The 21,027-nt window shown below is 41.1% G+C and overlaps 1 protein-coding gene across 2 annotated transcripts in view; it reads right to left on the bottom strand.

The window, feature by feature from the left end:
• The window catches only part of ODAD2 (outer dynein arm docking complex subunit 2), a 91,313-nt gene that overhangs the window by 7,135 nt on the left and 63,151 nt on the right, over nucleotides 1-21,027 (bottom strand). For both annotated transcript variants that reach the window (XM_072154087.1, XM_072154088.1), the window contains exons 18-19: nucleotides 8,903-9,091; nucleotides 6,097-6,318 (exon numbers count right to left, since the gene is read on the bottom strand). In XM_072154087.1, the coding sequence (XP_072010188.1) occupies nucleotides 6,097-6,318; nucleotides 8,903-9,091 (411 nt within the window). The remainder of the gene's footprint in view (nucleotides 1-6,096; nucleotides 6,319-8,902; nucleotides 9,092-21,027) is intronic.

Genomic DNA, 21,027 nt, shown 5'->3' with positions numbered 1-21,027 from the left:
TCCGCCTCCTTGACTTTATACAACCAATTAACATCTCACTTCAAAGTTGATTTTGTGGATGATGTCTCCAAGCTGATAAACATGATCTAGAAGCAGTTCAGCTGCTTGACAACATGCTGGTAGTGGTTTATTTGGCTCATTTCTGATAACAGGTTCCCTTTAAATAAAAGGGATTCCTGGGAACACCGTATATTACCGCTATGTTTTGCCATACTAAAGATAAATTTGAAAAGACCTGGACTGAATGGGGCAACTATAAAGCTAGATTGTTTCCCTGAAATATCACTGTTGTAGTAAGCGAACACCATGATCTTTACCATTAAGTTAGGAAAATCAATTTTAGATGAACTTTTCAAGCAAAGTTTTCCATTTAGGACCCGATACCATCTCTTGATGGATTCTGTGTAATGTTCAGTTTTTTTTCCTTTGGGGGTGCTGCAGATAAGTTGTATACTTGTTTTGTAAAGTTCTCACAATAGATCTTATGAGGTCAGCCTGTGATCATCTTATCCCTAGAGACATATGTAATGTAAAGCAATAGAGGAAATTCATTCATGTGTCGCAGACCTCGACAACACTAGTCTAGGGCTGCACCAGTATCCTGGCTTCTCAGAACATCATAACCCATGATAATGATGACTCTATTGCAGTGTAAGACTGTCAAGTTCTACTTTTAGACCTGATTTTAGCTGTGCGCCCTCCAAAATTTTAGTTTTTTGACTAATTTCCTTATAGACATGCCTCCTTTTCCAAAGTCAGTGCCCATTCCTCATGGTCCTTTTGTCGCACGAGTCGGAAAAGCCTTCATAAATGTGTCCGAAGGTGTTTTTAGATATTTTGGGCACAGTTTTATCATTTTATGGCACAGGACCAATAATAAATTCCCACCAATCTCTTCGAGCTACCTAGTTGACCATTTACATTATAGAGTTATAACCCGCCAGGCCTGGTGGACCATGTAATGTGTATTTGTAACTAATTAGTTACAGTTTGATGGGATGGATTTGATTTCAATATGCCTGATCGTCAGAAAGAAAAGCCACCAGGTGTGCCTGCCAAATGCTTTCTAATATAGATGGTGATGAAGATGTTGGAGTGACGTGGCATAGAAGGAAGAGTCTTAGACAATCCTTATTTGCACTCCTGTTTGTACTGTATTCCAATAAAAGTATGAACAGAAAAGGCATGAACCTTCACATTGACAACCCATAATCCTGGTGCTGAAGACAAGAACAACATGTGCTAAAGATAGGGAGGAACCACCACTAAGGATGAGGATTACACTCCACTTCCAAGATCCACATGCTTCCTATTTCATCGCAAGTGCAGGCAGAATGACAAGTGTCTACATCCCACCAAGGAATCCCACCCGAAACACAAAGACGTTCTGTATAGATGGCTCTTATAGAGTCATCTACATGTCATATACATATAAAAAGGAATACTTTCAATAAAGTCGGAATTAGAGTCTCCCTCGTCAAAATCCACTTCTGGCTCCCGTCTTCAGCCAGATATTGAGATACTACGACGCTAAAGGCTATGATAATGTTTTTATTAACATTCGAAAAACTAAAGATCAGCTGGCTCCGAGCCCGACAGTGAGGTCACCCAGAGGATGTCAATTTAACCCGAGCGAAATGAAAAAGGATGTAAAATCGGGAGGTTTACCGTGATTTTATGCTATACAAGAAGAGGTCTTAAGTATTGCTTTATCTTTTATTTTATAGCTGTCACATTAAACATACATTTGTTATTTAGCAGAAGCCGGCGACATGTACTGTACACAAAGCCGAACAATTGCAAGACGCTGCTCCGAGTATTTCTGTGGTTTACGGCGAGAGCCAAGTCGGAAGGAAAAGACATTCTCTGAATTTTCTTGAAGCAAGATAAATACAGAAGAGAAATGCAGATGAAAGATGAAGTTGCGAACCGAGGACAGTGCCAGATTCCTCTTTCTCTGGCTCGATGAGGAACTGGCAGACGTAGGAAATAGCAATCTTTTCCATTAAATGTAGCTGCATATGTTTAGGTTGGTTTGTTTGTGGATCTCGTTTTAAACCGATCTCGATTTTCTTCGGATTTCAAAAAGATTTCTCGACTATCAAAACGATCGAGAGAAGAAGTGGAATTGGTTTGTGTGTTACGTTCTAGAAAACAAGCTGCGCGAAGGTACAAGCTCCTGTTTGTAAGGCTAAAAACATCCTCGATGTTTGCCAAGAGAAGCTCGGATGCCAGCCGCTCGGTAGAGTATCCAAACCATACTCTACTCAATGTCTTAGTACAAGCCAGCTCTGAGGCAAAGATAAGCCACTCTCTTGTGCCCAGAATTTTCCCCTTGATGGGATCAGACAGACTATAATACACCACTTGTTGTATAGTCCAAAAGTCGAGTAATGCGATAGTCTTACCCTAGGTTTTTTTTTAATGTTAACTTTAGTCAGATGGATTCTGGACCTCCCTGACCACCCCCATGAAAAATGACGGCTTGGAAACATATTTCACACTTTGTAGCTTTATAGAATTAGCTGCCACATGATGGGACCCCCAATCTAAACAGAATTATACAGGGCTGTAACTAGTGGGAGTGCACAGGTTCGGTTAACTTTGAAGCCAGCCATACTGAGGCTTATTTACTAAGGGTCCACGAATAGCATTTCCGTTGGACTTCCCGAAGTTTTCGGGATTTGTGTCTTTTTGACAGGTATTTAGAAAGGGATTGTGTCGCACGCAATCAGATTTTGGCACATCAGCCTCGGCCTTCATGTGACAGAAATTGGGGGACGGGTCGTCACAACCAATGCACTTACATGCATCGGGAAGAAGAAGGTGAACTCTGTCGGATCTGAGCGGGGAAGCAATAGATGCAGGATATCGGGGGCACGATCTTAGTGAATGGCGGCACAGTGCATTATACACGGACAATGCACTTTCGGGAACTCTTCCGGACGGGTAAGTAAATGTGCCCCAATGTCTCTTCCCCATAATAGTAGACCAATACTATATTTAGTTAGGGACCTGGTACAAATTTTTACCATTTAATATTGGGGAAGGATAAATTTGGACCAGGCAGTTCAAAAATGTGCCATAACGGGCCCGTGCCAGATGATACAAATGGTGAGTCTTATGACACATTTCTAAAACTTCACACCATTTACTAGTTGGCTTACTTCGCGCCAATCCAATGTAGAAAACGTGTAGAAAAAACATAATACATTTGGTGCGCAAAATATACAGTACACATATTTTTTTAAATTAAATGGGTTTTCTGAGATACAGACAGCCCCAGGGTTACGTACAAGATCGGTTCCATGGGATTGTTTTTAAGTTGAATTTGTAGGTAAGTCGGAACTGTATATTTTATAATTGTAACCCCAGTCAATTTTTTTTAGTCTCTGTGACAACTTGATTTTAAAAATGTTGGGTTGTCAGAAAAATCCGGTTCAACACTAAAGCTTAATTGCAGACACGTGTGATAACTGTTATAGCTGATTATTGTAGCCTAAGGCTAAAGTACAGTAATTACCAACATCCAGAGGTCCGTTTATAACTAGGGGTCGTCTGTAAGTCTGGTGTTCTTAAGTAGGGGACCGCCTGTACTTGATAAGTCATCAGACTGGTGTGGACCAAACACCCCCATTAATGACTCTTCCTGGCAGCCTATGGTGCCACTGCAAGCTCAGAGTTTAAAGCTTGAGCCCAGCACTTAAAGTGTAAGTAAACCTTAGAAGTAATTATTTTTATTTCAGCAAAGTACAGCAGTTGATAATAGTAATCTTTGTAATATACTTCATTAAGTTAAGCAGCTTCTCTGTTTCCTATAGTGAGCAGTGTATCTGAAAGCCTCCTTCAGACAGATAAGAAGGCTAACGATTAACTCTTTCCATTTTTTCTTGATGATTCATCTCTCCAAGGAATGTGTGTAAAGAGTTAAGTCATTAAATTAACTATTAGGTTCCTTTATCTCTCCTTCCCATCATTGGAGTATGGAGAGAAAAAGCTGATTTACACAAACTGCTTAAAGGTTTTGCCACTTATACCAAATTGTAACGGGGTAAGTATAAGACTCTACTAGGGTCACCTACATGATACTTAGCCTGTTAAAGTCTAGTGTTCGCCACAGGACTTCCAGATACCAGGATTTGGAACTTCCTGTGACATCCCAAGTCCTGCTGGCTTCTGGCTAATAGTCATTACAGTATGCATGCCCTCCCTGTTCTAAACACTCAGTGGTTGGAGGGGTGTGCCAATCCATGCACATGACCCACAGCTCCTGGGGGGCGAACAACAAAAGTATATACATAAATGGTTTACTTTAACCCTATGCACTATGACCAGGTTTGGTGACTGCAAAGAGAAGATAACCATCTACTTTGGTTTTATCTCACCGTCTGTTCCGATGCCAGAGGTTGCCAGTTGTCACCCCCAACCCAATTGGATATTGATGACCTATCCTATCCGGACCATAACCCTTTAAGCCAAAATTCATCTTTTAGGCATTTAGCTTAGCAAAGCATCAGTTTGCCACTACCATCAGTTCTGCAGAGAACCTTAGCACCTGACGTCCCGTTAAATACAGTTTACCGTATGTTTAAGGGTTTCCACCATCCAGCAGCCCCTTTCCTTAAACAAATAAAGCCGAGTCTGCAAAAGCTGACGTTTGGTTTAATGTGTTGGCCTGTCTTTTTGAACTCGTTTTTTGGAGTGATGTGATTGATGCCATTGTAGACTCGGCTGCAGCAGAAGTTGGATTAAGGTGTTATTCTGTGGATGATGGATTAACTAGGGAGCTTGTTTTTGGCGGGGTAAAGACTAACTAATTAATATCCAGTGACAGGCGTCACCTGCCTCTGCCCCTGCACTGCCTGGACGTCATCAGTTCTTGCAATAATAAAAAAATAAACTGCAGCTACTTAATAATTGGGGGTAATTAGTCCCGTTTCGGGAAGACAAGACAAAAAATTCTTTCTGATCCCAGGATAGGTGGACGGCTTTCCTGCTGCTTCTTCAGCATCTGGTGAAGGGTCTATTCTACATCAGTGCCCCTCACTAGTGAATAGAGCTTTTATGGTATGTAATTAACATGTCCTTTTTCCATTAGAATTTACTTCCAATAAAAACAAATAGTTACATTAAAGGAACAGGAAAATAATACGGCACAAGCGGGAAATAAGGAAGCACTGAACTCAATGTATGAAGGGGTCATTGATGAGAAGACTACCGGGGCTGTAGATAGAGACTCATTTATTACGGCATCATAAGAAGGATCCCTGACAGTAATAAGGAGAAGACACTGAGGGAGACTCGCTATAAATCAGACTATTATCTATCATTTTCTCTCTACACACTGAACTAATGTCTATACACAATTTGGAGTCCCTTGGAGCCCCATTCTCTCCTGGTAGTGAGCCATTTGTCTTGAGCATATTGCTCCATTACGAAGACGTAGCTTCCAGTACAGGACAGTATGACTAGTGCCACCGGACCGGCATTTCCACATGTCACTATAGTACTTCCCCAGGTATATTGATTGGAGGTTTAGGTCCATTGGTTTCACTTGGCTACCCCACCAATTAGCTTTTCTTCTCAGTTAATGGGGATTTCCCATAAATATGGCCGAGAGGTTCCACTCATGATTGGCCTCTTCAGATGAGAGAACAACACAGGAAGTCTAAGCAGAAGTAATTATTATGAAGTGGGTCCCGTGACCCATTGTAACCCATTGCAGAAGTACCGGAGCAACGCTGCAACCAGAGCAGGGAATGTATGTCTTCTTTTTTTTTTCTTACCGCAGGCAAGGCCTCCCGGGATTTTTCTATATTTGACATGGAAGTAGTGTAAAGGGGTAAATAATTTCAATGCCTGACGGCATATAAGTCCTCATAAATTTCCCCCTATTGTCTCAGTACAATGAAGGGGTGGTATATAGAATGGAGCAACATTTTAGACTTCAAGATGCACCAGATTTTTAAACAGCTCATAAATTTGCAGCATCGTAAAGGCAATGCAAGTCTCCAGCAAAGCTGACTTCAAAGAGTCTCATGGTAATAAATTTCCCTCACGGACTCTATGGTAGGAATCGGTTGTTGTGTAACTTACTTTGACAACTCGATTTTCGTGCATAGTTATGCAGTTGTTAGCGTCTTCCGAGAGCTGAAACAGAGCCTGAGCCGTGGCACGGTGCACCGCAGGGTCGCTGGATTTCAGGTACTGGACCAGAGGAGCCACAGCGTTAGCTTCTCCGAAAGCCACTCTGTTATTTCCCCACGTGCAGCAACGGGAGATGGCTTCAGCCAAGTGGCGCCTCAATTTATCATCCGTCTAGAAGAAACAAAGAAGATAATGTACTTTTTTTTCTAACTATAGAAGTTAGTTTTTAAATTTTCCTTTCGAAAGTCATAATTTTAAAAGGTCCCTTGGTGGATTGGATAATGCTTAAAAAATATGGAGAGTTTTTCACGCTGTGGTGAAGAAAGTATTCCCGTTATTGGCTTTCCATGACCAAGACGTAAGAGGTTGTCAAGGCTTAGGTGCCATCAAAATCTTATGAGTGAAATGTTATCTCGGGTTTTATTGCCGTTTTCAGCATGCTGATTTTCCGCACGGGGAGGGAGACATCGACTTGCTAACATTTTTTTAGCAGCCAGGTGTCATGGGAGTGATAGGAGAGAGACGCAGGGTTAGGAGCTTGTGGCCGCCGTCTTACAAGCAGATCCTTTTTCAATTATAGACTCACATATTAACTTTTCATATTATATAACAACCTACTAAAATATGATATGAACTCAGGACGTCTTAGGAATTTATTTATACCTTACAAAGTGCCAAAAACTACAATGGTGTCCCGAGTAAGAAATGGCTGGCGAGTTAGAGGCAATTAAACAGTTAATTATTGAATGGAAACGTGAGGAAAAATATTTTCTATAGCAAGTTTCCAATAACTCATACAACAGAAAAGTATTATACAATCATTAACCTGGTATGTAGCATTGTTATTAGTGGTAATTCCGACGCTACTAACAGATTTTGTGATGCCTGATTTTCCTAAAAATTCTAAAAATTGAAGGCATTGTTACATTAGGGCATCTATATTGGATCAGTGTCAACGTTAACAGAAGAAAGCAGCATATCAGGTGTGCACCATAAGTGATCGTCTTTGGGTCTTCATCAAGGTCTTCTAAGCCTATGACAATCATTACAACTTTCCAGACTCCTATGAGACCTTCTTATAGATCTACAGGTCTCCTATTCCATGAGGAGACACAGGCAGATACTATATGAATCCAACAATTCTGTACGGTGCCTGGAAAAACACTTGAAACCCCTTCATCCTACTTAGTGGCGGGAGTCATCAGCTGTGCTTTACTTACGGATGGACAGGCAGCAATTCCTTTAAGTTTTGGTATCAGGGTTGTTGTGTTATCCGTTGTGTTATCATATCCACAGTGGGATAATTTACACCTTCTGTGGTGAAAACTTTAGTCTCAAAGATTTCTTTAGTTTTTGAACTCTAACACTTTTTGCATAAATCTGCACCTGGCTAAGTATTTGGCCAACCTTTCTCTTCCATCTCAACTGTGGCTTTCAGATCCTTAATAGTTGACATACACCTCTTGGTAGACATCCCCTCTAGGCAAAAAATCATAGGCGAACACAGTGTCAAAATAGGGTTCCTTTGACCCACCATAAAAATTTTTTCTGAGGACCAATGCTTCAACATGGGCCACCCTCTGGTACTTTGTGGGCCAGTTGGACACTGGCCACGGAGCAGTGTAGAATGGGCCCTGAGTAGGCTATTGGTGTAATATTATAACATGAATTGTAATATGGGCGTGTACCAGCCTTAAAGGTTCTTTCTGTTCCCCTGTATAGGTCTTCTCTATGTGATTAGTGGGAGGGAAGGGGTTCAAGGCTCAAATTTGATGTCTGATACCTGCATCCTGTGCAGCAGAAATCAGCTGTTCCAGCAATTAACCAATACTCAAATCTATACTATGATTGGAATTCAGAAGCTCTAATCAGAGTATGGGGCTCATTTACTAAGGGTCCGAACGCCGCACTTTCGCCGAATATTTACGATTTGCCCTGAATTTCCCCGGGTTTTTGGCGCACACGATCGGATTGTTGCGCAATGGCGTTGGCATGCACGCAATAGAAAACGAAGGGTGTGGCCGTCCGACGGATTCGGAAAAAACTCAGAATTTAAAAAACGAATTGTGTCGCAAGATCAAGCACTCACATGCACTAGGAAGAAGGTGAACTTCGGCGGACCTCAGTGCAGGAACTCGGGTGCACGAACTTAGTGAATCGCGGCAGACCCGAATCCTCGTCGGACAACGCACCGCGGGATCGCGACAGGACCGGGTAAGTAAATCTGCCCCTATATGTTTTGGCTCTGGGAGTGGTTTGGTCCAGTTGTTGGATTCCCACCAATCACATACATTGAGCTGTTTCGGAATCAGTGGCATGGCATCTATTAAACTGAAGTTAGTGGAGATTTGGAAACTTCCTCTTTAAGCCTCAATATAGATGAGAAAAACCATGAAGACATCAGTCAAGGTTTACCAAATGTTTCCTATATCGTCTTAGATTAGACCAGAGATCAGACAGAGCAATCATGACTACACTTGTCTTATGTAATGTCTTATTTGTACGCCTCTGGCCATAAGGTAACACAGCCATAACATTGCACTAACTTCATGGAAATGATTTCGTGGTTTGGAGAGTTAATGCAGTTACAATCTTTGGTTTATCGGAAGTTTATTGGAGAGGTCTCCACTATTTTCTGTGTGAAACAATGATTTCTTTGTGTCTTAGTGCTGAGATTTACAAGAATTCCAAGTCAGGTTTGATGAGAACTTCCCTGATGAAGCATGGCTTTCCATCCTTTTCTTCTTATACATACCGTGTTGGCCAGTGCTGATAATAAGGGGACCACCCCATGGTCTGTGATGACCGCCAGATTTTCCTCGTCTTTGGCTATGTTGGTAATGGCCGCACATACACTCGCCAGAACTTCTATGTGTTCGGATTTCAACAAGTTCACGATTAGTTCCAAGCCACCAACAAATGACCGCACCATTTCACCAGCGTCCTAAAATAAGGAGAAATTAGTGGATATGCTTATCCATTCAAGAACTATAATCAATATATTGAGGCTGTGTAGTACTCATGCCTCTATGGTCCTAAGACCTAATCTAGTCTATAGAGAATATAGGTTAGGATAGAAATCACCGACTTCTACTAGAAAAGTGTCTAAATGTCCCTTTAGAAGAAAAGTTTTGGGGTTCGTAGAGAAACACAAGGAAATGGTGATCCTATGAGAGGGTAATGCAGTGCTATGCTAATAAACTTGATCATGCTTAAAGGGGTGGTATCATAAGAGGCAATCGCTTTCAGAATGGAGTTACGTCAACAGTTTTGGGTTCCAAGCAACCCAATCCGGTAGTGACTAGAAACCACTAGAATTTTATCATCTTCAATCCCGTAAAGGGTATTGAAGACTTGTCCTTATGATGTTGTGAATATCACGTTGGTGGGGGGTGTTACACACAGTACTCTACCGGTAGTTTGTGGCAGTCTCTGGGGCTTCAACTCTACAGCATACATAACAGGAAGCATGCGTAGCCATTTTGAGCTGCTACTAAGCTTCTACTCAGCTTTCAACTCTCATCACTGTATATTTATGGCTATGAGGGCTGCTGGGAACAGGAGACCGGTGTGGGTGCTGGGTGTTGGACCCTTAAAGGTAATCAATACAGCAGGCAGAGGGAGAGGAGAAGTGTTGAGTGAGAAGGGAGGGTGGTGATACGTGCTCTTGCCTTCAAATCTAGGGGTTCTGGCACCGCCCCCCAGATCACTTCTGGCTCATTACCATAATACTAAAAGTTAACATGGATAACAAATATAAGAAGATTACCACATTCTCTGTGCCTGGATCTATGAGTAAGTGCCCCTGGTAAGTGTTCATGCTTGATTTTGATGGAAGATCCTCCTTTGAGCTTAATGTGGTTGTCCAGTAAGTTAGACACTATCCACAGGATAGGGCCTAACTTCATGATCAGTGGGGGTCTCAATGATGGGCAACCGCTGCGCCCGCGATGACCAGAGAAGCCAGTCCCACATGCAGCGGCTATTCCGTTCATCTCAGATGCAATGGGGGTACAACAGATCCCCGTACTCCCGATCCTTGGGGGTCTGATCACTGTGATCCCCATTGACCAGCAAGTTAGACCTTATCATGTGGATAGGGTCTAACTTGCTATCCCCGAGCGATTTTTTTAAAGCATGACCTTGCCTGAAGAGTCTACAAACTTCTATGTTTTGTATTATTGTATGTACTATGTGACATTTTCCCTATGGAGATCAAATTAATTCCAAACATCATTTCTGTTTACATAAACCATGTGCTTCTGGGAACATAAAAACCCTATAGACACGGCATAGGGATATTCCGGAGAATAATAATGTGGTAATATCAAAGCATATTTAGAATGGTAGAGAAATGAATGTCTTGTTTCACATTCCATTGAGACATAACAAAGGCCGTTACAGTATTCTGCTCATTTATTACTCGCCTCTATTCCTGAATGGCAATAATACGAGGCAGCTCTTCAGATGTCTTAAACACATTAGACCGTTTACATTTTCCAAATTAGATTCTGTTTTGTAATGGCTAATTTCGCCACAGACTTTGTACAGAAATCTACTTAGAAACTTGTCCTAATTGGGTTATTATCGGGCATATTTTTCTACTAAACTTGCATGTGGGATTCCTAAACATTGTTTTACTTAAAATGTTATCACCACCATCTAAAATTACATATTTTTGGGTCAGGATCTGAGGGGCACTTCACAATGAATCATGTTCTCTTGGGTGTTATGTTCCAGAACGTTCATGTTTCTGAGGCTCCCGGTCATTGGTTTTTATTTTCGACGACTGGCATATTCTGGAAAAACGCAGCGTTGTGTAATTGATAATGTGCCCGCTGGGTCTTCTATTCACAGTTCAACGCCGCACCGGGGATTGTACAGGATTGTGTTACTCATGTACAAGTTTGTCAGAGAATTTATAAAGGTGTTCCCTGGGACACATGGGGCAACCATGTCGCCGCCCTGTCTGGCCGCTAGGAACTCAAATTTGTCTGATAAAATGAGTTTTACAGATCAGTGATATAGAATGGCTGCCCACAAATGCTCAATCATTCATAGGAAATTGCTCTGTGTATCGATCCGTTTTCATGTAGCATGGTGATGCGGCCCATCATGGGAAAAGAATACACAGATCTTTATATATTATATATATTTTTTTGATAAATTGAAATTTGATAAACCAACGACAATCTATACCACTAATATCGATCTAATTGAAGGTTATGACAAGGTTGGACTATTCTATGCAACCATTTCTGTGTGATTACGTTGTGAAGCAGAATAGCCCCTTCCAGATTATGTCTCTTGTATTATGACTCAGTGTGGTAGCATCACCCAGAAAATCAACTTTGTGGGAGGTAGAGATCTCACCACTAAGCTCTACCTGCCAGAATGCCCCCACCACCTGCCATAATTCACAAGACTTATGAAGAGCGGTTATGACCTTCCCTTGGCACAAGCGCAGTGTTTCTGGTGAATTTGAGGTTGGTACACAAGTCTTGGATATTGAGTGACGGTGCCGTGGAGCATGGTATACTGCCCCCTGCCTTCCCTCATGCGGACCAGCATCAGTAGACCCACAGCTTCTTTCCACCAGGTTTTCTCCAAGTTGAGCTAAATATGTTTGACCCAAAACCCCACCAGCATAAAGGCATGCCGGAGGTTTAGAGGTCCCAAACAGCCTCACAGATTCCCTTAAAGGAAGCATATTGTGCTAATTACATATAGAAGACCATGCTCACAGTCCAACCATGTCATAACCTTCACTGCCACAATATCACCACAGCAGCCCCCGTGTGGACCCATTTCAGCAGACCCAAAGCACCTTTTCACCCTGTTTTCTCAGTGTTGCATAAGTGGTCCCATACAGCTTGCTTTCAAAAGAGTATTCCCAACTCTCACCACATCTACAAATCTATTAAAGGGATTGTATGGTCAGAGACATTGCCCTTAATCTTCTATATCAAATAGTATGGTAACATTAACTAATTTTGGTACAGATTCATTGCCGTTTTAGAGTTATATTAGTAGTTACGGTAGTTACCCCTTGAGAAGTATTTTTTAACCCCCCCACCCCCAATCTCTAGCAGATTCCTGTCACGCATTCTTGAGGGAATAATGTATAACTGCCTGAGTGCCAGTTTTTAAGTGGAGGATCACACAATTTATTAATTGAACCGCTTTCGGCACAATCAGTTTGACTTCCCGACCCTCACGACTAGACTATTATTTCGCTTTTTGATTCTGAAAGGTTCCCGGGATTTATTAATATTATAGACATATTCCGAGTGCAACTTGTGGTACACATTTAAACCAACCAAAAGCCTATCTGTTAATCTCTATACCCCTTCTTGTATATGGAGTGTTATTTCTGGTGCCCATTTCTTTGCCTGTGGTGCACCAAATAAATTAAGGGCATCTGCCACGATATCTAATCACATTGAGAAACACGACACTAAATTTGGGTGCCAGAAAACAGACCATGCGCCACAAATTATTACATTCCCCCCCAATGTTTTTAATGAAACTAAAATAAAGGAAGATGTTTTATCACTTGTGAGTTCCACTTGATCTTTCATTATGAATTACAGGGGGACACCCGACCTCCAGATGAGCCTCTCTGCCCGCTGTGACCTCTGGTGAGGGTCTCTTTATTTTAGTCCCAGGCTGCAATGATCAGCTGTAAGGTCTCTGTAATGAAGTTTTATTGATGATCATGGTTGCCATAACAGCACAAAATTTTGAAAATTGAATAGTCACAGGAACAAAAATAATTTTTGTCCTGGAGTTACCAGTGTAAACCAGTTCCGACTTACAAACAGATTAAAATTAAGAACAAACCTAAAGACCTATCTGGTACATAACCCGGGGGCTGCCTGTATGTTGCACCGACTGTGGTCTTCACCGAGCTGATCACTTCCACAAATCGTCCCCCATGATGCACAGAAGGCAGTGCCCCCTATATTGTCTGGCTTGTGAAGCGGCTATATCATGGCCATCGGTTGGGTTGAGTTTTTAACATGTAATGGAGTCTTGAGAAGGATAATCAGCCCATTGGCTGCTGTAAAGTAAAGCTGGACCTTTTTTTCCCATTTAACATATTTCTAGTTCTCCGGTTACAGTTTTAGGGTTTATTTTTCCAACTTTAAATCATGGATTTTTCAAAAAAAACGTCAAAAACACGTCTTGTGAAAACAGCACCAATAGAAAGTAATCACAGCTGACGTGCAGAAGTGCATCACCTATGCCAAAATCAGTTCATATCCAAACCCAGACTCAACAAATGATACCATAAATATGTCCTGCCTGACTATCCAGGACTATCCAGGATGTGCAAACCCATAGTATAATCGTATCTGCCTTCCAAAAATTTGTCTTCATTTATGTAACATCAACAGTAATTATTCTTCCGCTGTCTTAATAAAACATGTCTCATTTATTGAAATTGATTTATTGGAATAAATTCCCCCTCCTTAAAGGAAATCTACCATCACTATCCATCATGATAAACCAGGGGCATTACTCATAGATCCAGGCACCGTGACTGGGGTAATCTTCTTATATTTGTTATCCATGGCCTCCTGCCTTATAAAATCAACTTTCATAATTATGCTTTTGCTAATGCTCCCATAGTCCCCTCATTAGCATAATTGTAAAAAATGATTTTAGAAGGAATGACGCCATGGATAACACATAGAAGAAGATTACCGCAGTCACGGTGCCTGGATCTATGAGTAATGTCCCTGGTTTATCATGATGGATTGTGATGGTTGATTTCATTTTAAGGTACAGAGAACAAACCAATAGACACCTATTTTAGAAACAGTTCTTTGATATTAGAGATAATTGTTCCATAGATTTACTCCATAACCTGCAATTGCAGAATACTGCCAGATTTTCTATGGTAGGCCTACGTTACACAAGTCCAATTCTGACTGCAATGACAAAGGTCCTCCTTCTCTATTCAAAGAAAACTTGCATCAAGTTCCCACTTAAAGGGAACCTGTCACCAAGGATCTCATTTTCACTAAAGACAGATTGTAAAAGCCCATGACACCTGCAGTGCACATCTGCCTCTTTGACTTTTTTTAAGCATTTGCATTACAATATAATTGTGTGTTATAACTTACTTTGCATCCTGACAAAATCCTAGGGTAGTCACAGGGGTTGGGCTTTGCTTTGGATGCATTTCAATGTGACTTGTGTGAGCTGCAGGCTGCCCCCATCTTTGTGCTCCTGTACAGCTTGTCCCTCCCCCACTGATGCCATCTCACCAGGCTGTGACCTCTAAGAAGGAGCAGGAGGTGGAACTGTACAGGAGCACAAAGGTGGGGGCTAAGATCTGAGGAGTGAGTAACACAGACATGCCACGTGTTGTTTTTTGAAATGCATCCAAACCAAAGCCCAACCCCTGTGACTACCCCAGGATTTTGTCAGGATTCAAGGTAAGTTATAACACACAATTATATTGTAATGCAAATACTTAGAAAATGTAGAAAGGCAGATGTGTACTGCAGGTGTGATGGGCTACTGCAATCTGTCTGTAAAAAAAATTAGGTCCCTGGTGACAGGTTCCCTTTAAAGTCTTTTTTTTTTTAAATTGTTCTGTAAGATGTGGAATATGGTATAATGTAATAACTCAGGAATTTATCTATTGGAATAATCTGAGAATCTCTGGTACATGTTGATCTAGAGAGGTCTTAGATTTCTTTGCTCGTAAATTTCTCGGCTTTTCGATTTTCTGATTCCTTTATTCTGTTCAATAAGCGCTCATCCTTTTTATGTCTTTCTTTACAGGCGTGAATAAGGGATCATCACGGCACGAGTTTATTTTCCCAGGAGGACGAGCGAGGAATTATAACTTTATTTGGGACATTACTTCTCAGAGGCTCGGAGGTGTCCCCCATCACACGTTACATTTTGGGTAGACTTCTCTGATTTCCCCATTCATTACCTTGTGCATTTCAATGTACATTTTTATTTTACTCTTTTTGTCGGTTGGTGTTCTGTGACAATTTTATGTCTCGGTTTCCCTTGTACTTGTATTATTTTAAGTTCCATTACATTACAGACTTCTACCATGTAAGATTGTTTCCTAAGAAAATAAAGTTATAAAGTCTGACAACCTCGCTGCACAAAATCACATAACTGCAATCATAAATGTCATAAAAGTGCAGCGCCCCACAGCTGCTCCTGGCGGGTGGCAATATCTTTCTACCTGCTGACGGTTTTTGGAAACTTGGTTGTTTTACTTATTGTTAATGAAAAGTTTTACAATTTTTCAATATACTTTCTGTATCAATTCTTCACTGTTTTCTAGATCTCTGCTTGCTGTCATTCTACTTGGTTTTTATCCGCCTGAAGTAAACAATGCAGTTTCCTATAGAATGACAAGAAGCAGAGGTGTAGAAAACCATGAGGAATTTATATAGAAAGTTCATTACAAAGTTGGAGAACTTTCCATTACGTAAACTATATCAATTATTTGCTAAAAGTGGACAACCCCTTTAAAGTGAATATACTGGTCAGAATGCGCATAGTCTAAGAAGAAGATAAAAGATGGGATGAGATGTATCCTCTAAAGTCGTGGAAAGATTAAATCCTTCTGGAAAAACTTCATTAGGAAACATCTTGATGTTAAATCCCCACCAATCTGATATTATGGACCTATTTTAACTTGTTAACCCCTTTTAAGGCTCTCTTCTCCTCACCCTGTTCATACCCCCAGTGAATTATTCCTAGGGCAGCACGGTGGCTTAGCGGTTTTTATTACAGCCTTGCAGCGCTGGGGACCTAGGTTCAGGTTCCGGGGTCAACATCTGCATTGAACTTGTATGTTCTCTCCGTGTTTGTGTGGGTTTCCTCCGGGTCCTCCGGTTTCCTCCCACACTCCAAAACATACTGTTAGGTTGATTAGTTTGTGAGCCCCATTGGGGACAGGGACAGATTTGGAAAGCTCTGTGCAGCGCTGTGTAATCTGTGTGCGCTATATAAATAAAGAAATTATTATTATATTATTATTATCTTACTGTCTGTGCAGGTGCAACCCCTTTAAATGGGGCGGCGCAATTCACAACACAACATTTTTACAGAAGTGGAGCCGTATAAGTGTCATATAAAATACATAAAACGTTATATGGTCATATACCCATGTGCATAAAACTGCAATAACTGCAAGACTAATAGTCTCTCGGAAAAGTCTATGATGCGTTGCCGATCCTCTGGTCTAGGTCTCTGTAGTATAAGGTCATCACATGGAAAGGGTTTCTAAATAAAATATCGATTTTGTGGTACACATTACATGTTGTCATTGCTTTAACATTTTATATGATCATCTATAACTCTTATGATTTGTCCAATGTTCCTTTCATGTCTTTCGTATGTCTCAAGGCTGAGATGTTCCGGCATCTGGAACAGGTTGAAAACAGGCTGTATGTGGCACCGGGATAAGCAAAGAGACTTTATTCTGCATTAAAATGTAAATTAAATTTAGAGAGATCTATTTTCCAGAAAGCAAAAATCCTCTGACTCTCCCCCCCCCGAAAGAAGAGTTCATCAACTGAAAAAAAAGAAAAAAAGTAGCAAAACAGGATTCAGCCAGGAAAAAATAATCCCAAAGCTAAATCAGGTCCCAGAAACGCGAATCTTTTCCTTATTTCATAGATTACAACTAAATAAACACGGAGACATGCGGCGGCGATAAATGCCTCATACATCTGCGGGAGTATGAAACCCTGTGATGTCAGGGACAGTGGGGCTCATTTACTTACCCGGTCCTGCGGTGTTCACTAAAGTGCGTTGTCCGCCAATAAGATCACGATTCACTAAGATCGTGCGCCCGATATCCTGCACGTGTCGCTTCCCCACTCAGGTCCGCCGGAGTTCACCTTCTTCTTCCTGGTGCATGTAAGTGCATTGTCTTGCGACACAATTTGAATGTTAAATGACGCGCTCAGTCCGAATCAGTCAGAAAGTCCGACGGCACGCCCCCCCCCCCCCCCCCCCCGATTTGGAAACCAGCCCAGCTGCGCCAAAATCCGATCGTGTGTGCCAAAATCCCAGTGCAGACACTTGTTAAATATCTGTCAAAGCTGCGCAAATCCTGAAAACAGTCTGACGAAAGTGCAAGAAATGAGCCCCAATCTTTCCATAAAACACACTTTTGCCCAAAATATTATAGAATAATTGTGCAAATAAATGTTAGCTATCTGGGAAATTAATTGTCAGGCATCTGCTAAATGGGGAAACATGCAGTAATCTGTATTATTATGTATCATGGAATAGGAAGGCTTTAAAGGGAACCTGTCACCAGAATTTACCCCATTACACTACCACCCCCTTCAGTTAGGTAATGAAAGGTCCTTTCTTTAATTCCCTCTTTTATGTGAAATCTCCCTCGTTTATGTATAAAAATCTCCTCCCCATGTGCAAATGAAGTGAGAAGAGTCAGTTTTGCCCAAGATGAGTCATGTTTAGACGCTTGAGATGGAGTGTCACTTCAGATGCCCTATCTTCCGTTCTATAGGACCTAAAAACATGCTGCCCATGTCATATTAAAGGAAACCTACCATTTGATTTTATGCACTATGAACCAAACATACCTTGAGAATGCTGTAGCTACACTGATGCAGAAACATCTTGTTTAATCCCTGAACTGTTGTGTTGCTCCTGTGGCTGCCCCAGTGCTTCTCCTCTCCCTAAATATGCACTGATCTAGCCTTGTCCTGCCCAGCATAAGCCAAGAATACAGTACAACATCACTTTGTTGTCCCTGACATGCCAAAGTAATCAATCGCTGCACCATCCCCCAGCTGCTGTGTATGAGTCATCCAGATCAGGTTGATTAGTCCTGTCTGGAGAGTTCAGGAAGCGCCGTGTAATGTGTTTATGAACGGCAGCCTGCATGCAACCCAGCTTTCCCAAGGTCCTAAATTTTATAATAGTTTTTTGAGCAAAAAAATATTAAACAAGATACGTTTCTGCATCAGTGAAGCTACGGCATTCTCAAGGTATGTTTGGTTCACAATGCATGAAAACAAATGGTAGATTTCCTTTCAAGATAAGAATCTGATATTTAGAAAAGTGCTTTTCTAAGTCAGAGCAGGTGCCTCCCGCCATCCCCAATAGCATGTATGCCTGCATAGCAGCATCTAACTTGTTTCCCTACAACTAACCAGCAAACTGTGTCTGATGAAGATTAGGTTATGACCAAAATGTCACACACTATTGATATTTTTTTTGCTAACGTAAATCAATAAAATCAAAATCCCATATCAGTATGACCAGATACATTAACATATCCCATACATTTGTCATAAACACTATACATGAAAATACCCATTTCACATACTAAGTCATGAGCTTTATAAATGCAGCAGCTGAGATTTCGGGAAGAAAACTAATACATTTTTGTTTTGCTAATTAATTTGGCCCCTTTAGTACCATATTTTTGCACTATAAGACACAAAACAAATCTTGCTAAAAAGTGCCTGCGTCTTATACCCTGAAGACAAGTTTCCAGCATTGCCAGACTCTAGTGATCGGGGAAGCGCTGACAAAGCGCTTCTACCAATTTCTAAGAGACTCTGCACTGCTCTCCATCTACTTGTTCATTCTGACATGACTATTACTGCAGGTCCTAGAGTGATGTCAGAAGCATGTGACTGATCACATGCTTCTTGCATCCCTATAAGGTCCATAAACCCTTTCATGCTGCCAGGGGATTGGGCCAAAGAAGCGAGAAGAAGTTGTGGTTGGGAGTGGGCATGAAAAAGAGCTGTGTTTGTTAGTGAGTGTGTGTTTGTGAGAGTGAATGGATGTAGTAGTGCAAAGTGCGTTCATGTGAATGAATGTATGTAGCAGAGCTGTGTCTCAATTAATGTGTGTAGCAGAGCTGTATGAGGAAATGGATGTAGCAGAGCTATGTGTGTGTAATCAGATGTAGCAGAGCTGTTTCTGTGGGGGTGGACGCATGTTCAGCATGTGTTTGTGAGAGTGAATGGATGTAGTAGTGCAAAGTGTGTTCATGTGAATGAATGTATGTAGCAGAGCTGTGTGTCAGTGAATGTATGTAGCAGAGCTGTGTGTCAGTGAATGTATGTAGCAGTGCTGTGTGTCAGTGAATGTATGTAGCAGTGCTGTGTGTCAGTGAATGTATGTAGCAGTGCTGTGTGAAGGAATGGATGTGAAGGAACAGAGTGTGTAAATAGATGTAACAGAGCTGTTTGTGTGGGGGTGAACGCATGTTCAGCATGTGTTTGTGAGTGAATGGATGTAGTAGTGCAAAGTGTGTTCATGTGAATGAATGTATGTAGCAGAGCTGTGTGTCAGTGAATGTATGTAGCAGAGCTGAGTGTCAGTGAATGTATGTAGCAGAGCTGAGTGTCAGTGAATGTATGTAGCAGAGCTGAGTGTCAGTGAATGTATGTATCAGAGCTCTGTGTCAGTGAATGTATGTAGCAGTGCTGTGTGAAGGAATGGATGTGAAGGAACAGAGTGTGTAAATTGATGTAACAGCTGTTTGTGTGGGGGTGAACAAATGTAGCAAAGTTATGTGTGAGTATATGGATGTAGCAGAGCGGTCTCAAAATTAAGGGTAACTTAACAAAATGAAATTGTGGGTTTTATTTTGTATTAAATTTTGTAATCAACAATAATGTTATAGAAGAAAAAAACCCTGTACGGCCACTGTCTCTTTAACGCAACCGATTAATGAATATGGATGTGATCCACTTTGCAAACTAGGAAATGTGATTGTTCATTACAGAAATTTGTGGAAGAAAGTACTGCTGGAATTTGAGCACAATGAACAGAACTGGTATATAAAAGTTATTATGTCTAGATATGTGTCTACCAGCTGTTTTATGTTAAATCTGTTTTGTAAATGCTTAGAACATTGAACCATTAAATTAGACTGTTTTGGTAGAAGACTGGAATTTTTTATTTTTTTTTTACAAAAAAAAAGAAAAAAATTGGATGAGATTGATTTTTTTTTTCCTTTTAGACACGTGTTGGGGTGAAAGGGCATGTACAGAACACTGTGATGCCGTATAATTAGCAGACGTGGTGGAGCTTAATGTGAAAAACACTTCGATCTACGACGGAGAATTTGAGGAACTGTAAAGACCGACATGGAGGCCTCCGCTAAGAATTTGGAGACAAAATTGTGGTCCGTGACTATCCAGGAAACAAAAGCAGGTGTCAACTGGAAACTTTGCAATGTTCTTGCATTTAATAACATCAAACCCTTTGTATAAAGGTCAGGGGGCAATTATTTACACACAATATACCCGATGCTAGTGAAAAACGAGAACTTTTTACATTTCTCGTTTTTTATCGATTGGATGACCTGCCACATTACTATGTGCTGTGTGTGCTAGGAGAGGAATAATCTGAAGCTCCTACGCACAACACAAATACAGGCGGTCCCCTACTTAAGAACACCTGACTTACATATGACCCCTAGTTACAAACTGACCTCTGGATGTTGGTAATTTCTGTACTTTAGCTCCAGGCTACAATAAACAGCTATAACAGTTATCAAAGATGTCTGTAATTAAGATTTATTGTTCTTATGACAACCCAACATTTTTAAAATCCAATTGTCACAGCGACCAAAAATTTTTTGACTGGGGTTACAATAATAAAATATACCGTTCTAACTTACATAGAAACTCAACTAAAGAACAAACCTACAGAACCGATCTTGTACTCGGGGACTGCCTGTATGTAATAGGATCCTCAACTACTGTGTCATTTATAAGGGGACAGAAAACTTTACGGCCCAGAAGTTTTCAACGCTCAAGTGCCATCTCAACTCATGGAACCCCCCCATCATTGTAATAGTATATTCATGTATTTTAGGACTATAAGAGGCAC

The sequence above is a fragment of the Engystomops pustulosus genome, chromosome 5 (genome assembly GCF_040894005.1).
Source record: "Engystomops pustulosus chromosome 5, aEngPut4.maternal, whole genome shotgun sequence".
In the NCBI taxonomy this organism is placed as follows: Eukaryota; Metazoa; Chordata; class Amphibia; order Anura; family Leptodactylidae; genus Engystomops; species Engystomops pustulosus.
This window is presented reverse-complemented; position numbering and strand designations above follow the sequence as displayed.